Source organism: Salvelinus sp. IW2-2015, unplaced genomic scaffold (assembly GCF_002910315.2).
Source record: "Salvelinus sp. IW2-2015 unplaced genomic scaffold, ASM291031v2 Un_scaffold1549, whole genome shotgun sequence".
NCBI classification, from domain to species: Eukaryota; Metazoa; Chordata; class Actinopteri; order Salmoniformes; family Salmonidae; genus Salvelinus; species Salvelinus sp. IW2-2015.
Window position 1 is genome coordinate 25,984 of NW_019942981.1, and position 3,258 is coordinate 29,241.

The window sequence follows — 3,258 nt, forward strand, 5'->3', positions numbered from 1 at the left end:
CACGTACCGTACACACCACCACCTCGACCTATACCTTCTGTCCAATCCCCCAGCGTATCCTGAGAAATCAATATAACGCATACCTCTATCCTGTCCAATCCCCGCAGTCCGACCGGTACATATACCACCAGCCGTGATACCTTCCGTCCAATCCCCCAGCGTACCGTACACCACCACCTGATACCTTCTGTCCAATCCCTCAGCGTACTGTATACTGATACCTTCTGTCCAATCCCGCAGCGTACCGTATACCACCACCTGATACCTTCTGTCCAATCCCCCAGCGTACCGTATACATGATACCTTCCGTCCAATCCCCCAGCGTACCGTACACCACCACCTGATCATCTGTCCAATCCCCAGCGTACCGTACACCACCACCTGATACCTTCTGTCCAATCCCCAGCGTACCGTATACCACCACCTGATACCTCTCCGTCCAATCCCCCAGCGTACCGTACACCACCACCTTATACCTTCCGTCCAATCCCCAGCGTACCGTATACTGATACCTTCTGTCCAATCCCCCAGCGTACCGTACACCACCACCTGATACCTTCTGTCCAATCCCCCAGCGTACCGTATACCCTTCTGTCCAGGCCATCCACCCTGATGTGGGTGGGCATCCTCCTGGCCTTCCTGGTGACCGGCCTCTGCATATATCTGGTGGCTAGGTGAGCTAAAATGATCATCTCCGGCCTTATTTTTTGAATGTTTTTATTTAACCTTTATTTATACAGGTTTTTCTCATTGAGATAACATCTCTTTTCCAAGAGAGACCCGGTCCAATAGCAGCAAGGGGGAACAACGTTTCAGACAAAACAACTTACATACACCAACACAACATTAAACAACCATTACATATTACGTWAAAAAACACGAAAGTCTTGACAAAAAAAACAGCTGTCCTAAAGACAACTACACGCTTCTATGATGTATACATCGATCAAGTGTTTAAACTCCACCAACGAAACTAGATCATCAAATCGGGCCTCTGCATTTATTTGGTGGTCAGGTGAAAAATCATTATCTCCTTGGCCTCATTCCAAATCAAACCCCTAGCTAGCTATCAACACTAGGCACTTCGGGGGGAATCCTAACTTCCACTTAAATCGAATTTCACTTAGTCATCCTTTGAAGTCAATGAGATTAAATGAGAATTTGACTCGCATAAAAATAGAAGTTAGGATTCATCCTTTGCATAAAAAGATGTCAACATAGAAATGATGCGTAATGCTATGACACATATAGACTACGTACGTCRAGTATACAAACCATAGCGTGGGAGATTGTAGTTCAAATTATGTAAACGGAAGTAGAAACTGCACTGCTAAGTCATTCTTTGTAAGAATGTGGTTTGGCCGCTGTCCAGACAATGAAGAAGATAGATCTCAATGCTCACTTAGTTTTTCTGCCCAGGATAAGCCCCTGTGAGTGGGCAGACCCCGAGACAGACGAACTCAGCTTCACTCTCCTGCACAGCTTCTGGTACATCACTGGAGCCCTGACCCTGCAAGGTAACGCAGCTTCACTCTCCTGCACAGCTTCTGGTACATCACCGGAGCCCTGACCCTGCAAGGTAACGCAGCTTCACTCTCCTGCACAGCTTCTGGTACATCACCGGAGCCCTGACCCTGCAAGGTAACGCACCTATGAGTCAAATCGCCCCCGGATTCAAACCGCTGCTTCCAAGTCACATGTAAAATGGAGCCATGCTATTTTGGCAAAGGGAGTCTAGACAGGGTTTTCTGTTCCTACTATGAAGACTAGTGCGTGGTATAGAGGCTCAATTATGACACTTTTTCCTTATTGTGTATCTTTTAGGTTCTATATTACTTTCAGGGACAATAAAGAAGAAAAGGAAAAAATCCTGGTCGAGACAATCCTTGTCAAATAGCAGGAATAAACTCCTGTCCAGACTGGGAGACTGGCAGCCACATTTAGTGGACCCAGTAAAGCAGATTCTAGGGTGTTCTAGACTCTTCTAGTCTTCATAGTAGGGACAGAAACCCCTGTCTAGACTGGCAGACATATTTAGTGGACCCACAGTAAAGCAGATTCTATGAGTTCTAGAATCTTCTAGTCTCCATAGTAGGAACAGAAACCCCAGGCTAGACTGGCAGTCATATTTATGGACCACAGTAAAGCAGATTCTAGGTGTTCTAGACTCTTCTAGTCTTCATAGTAGGGACAGAACCCTGTCTAGACTGGCAGACATATTTAGTGGACCCACAGTAAAGCAGATTCTATGATGTTCTAGAATCTTCTAGTCTCCATAGTAGGAACAGAAACCCAGGCTAGACTGGCAGTCATATTTAGTGGACCCACAGTAAAGCAGATTCTAGGTGTTCTAGACCTCTAGTCTTCATAGTAGGGACAGAAACCCCTGTCTAGACTGGCAGTCATATTTAGTGGACCCACAGTAAAGAAGATTCTATGATGTTCTAGAATATTCTAGTCTCCATAGTAGGAACAGAAACCACTGTCTAGACTGGCAGCAATATTTAGTGGACCACAGTAAAGAAGATTCAATGATGTTCTAGAATTCTAGTCTCCATAGTAGGAACAGAAACCCTGTCTAGACAGGGTTTTCTGTTCCTACTATGAAGACTAGAATATTCTAGAACATCATAGAATCTGCTTTACTGTGGGTCCACTAAATATTGCTGCCAGTCTAGACAGGGTTTCTGTTCCTACTATGGAGACAGAATATTCTAGAACATCATTGAATCTTCTTTACTGTGGGTCACTAAATATTGCTGCCAGTCTAGACAGTGGTTTCTGTTCCTACTATGGAGACTAGAATATTCTAGAACATCATAGAATCTTCTTTACTGTGGGTCCACTAAATATGACTGCCAGTCTAGACAGGGGTTTCTGTCCTACTATGAAGACTAGAAGAGTCTAGAACACCTAGAATCTGCTTTACTGTGGGTCCACTAAATATGACTGCCAGTCTAGCCTGGGGTTCTGTTCCTACTATGGAGACTAGAAGATTCTAGAACATCATAGAATCTGCTTTACTGTGGGTCCACTAAATATGTCTGCCAGTCTAGACAGGGTTTCTGTCCCTACTATGAAGACTAGAAGAGTCTAGAACCCCTAGAATCTGCTTTACTGTGGGTCCACTAAATATGACTGCCAGTCTAGCCTGGGGTTTCTGTTCCTACTATGGAGACTAGAAGATTCTAGAACATCAAGAATCTGCTTTACTGTGGTCCACTAAATATGTCTGCCAGTCTAGACAGGGTTGCTTGT

At 44.7% G+C, this 3,258-nt stretch overlaps 1 protein-coding gene across 1 annotated transcript in view; it reads left to right on the top strand.

Annotated features, from left to right (window-relative positions):
* LOC112071225 (probable glutamate receptor) overlaps positions 1 to 3,258 on the top strand; it is a 35,985-nt gene that overhangs the window by 13,888 nt on the left and 18,839 nt on the right. Inside the window, exons 5-6 of the mRNA XM_070439307.1 lie at positions 452 to 674; positions 1,420 to 1,517. Of these exons, the coding sequence (XP_070295408.1) occupies positions 452 to 674; positions 1,420 to 1,517 (321 nt within the window). The remainder of the gene's footprint in view (positions 1 to 451; positions 675 to 1,419; positions 1,518 to 3,258) is intronic.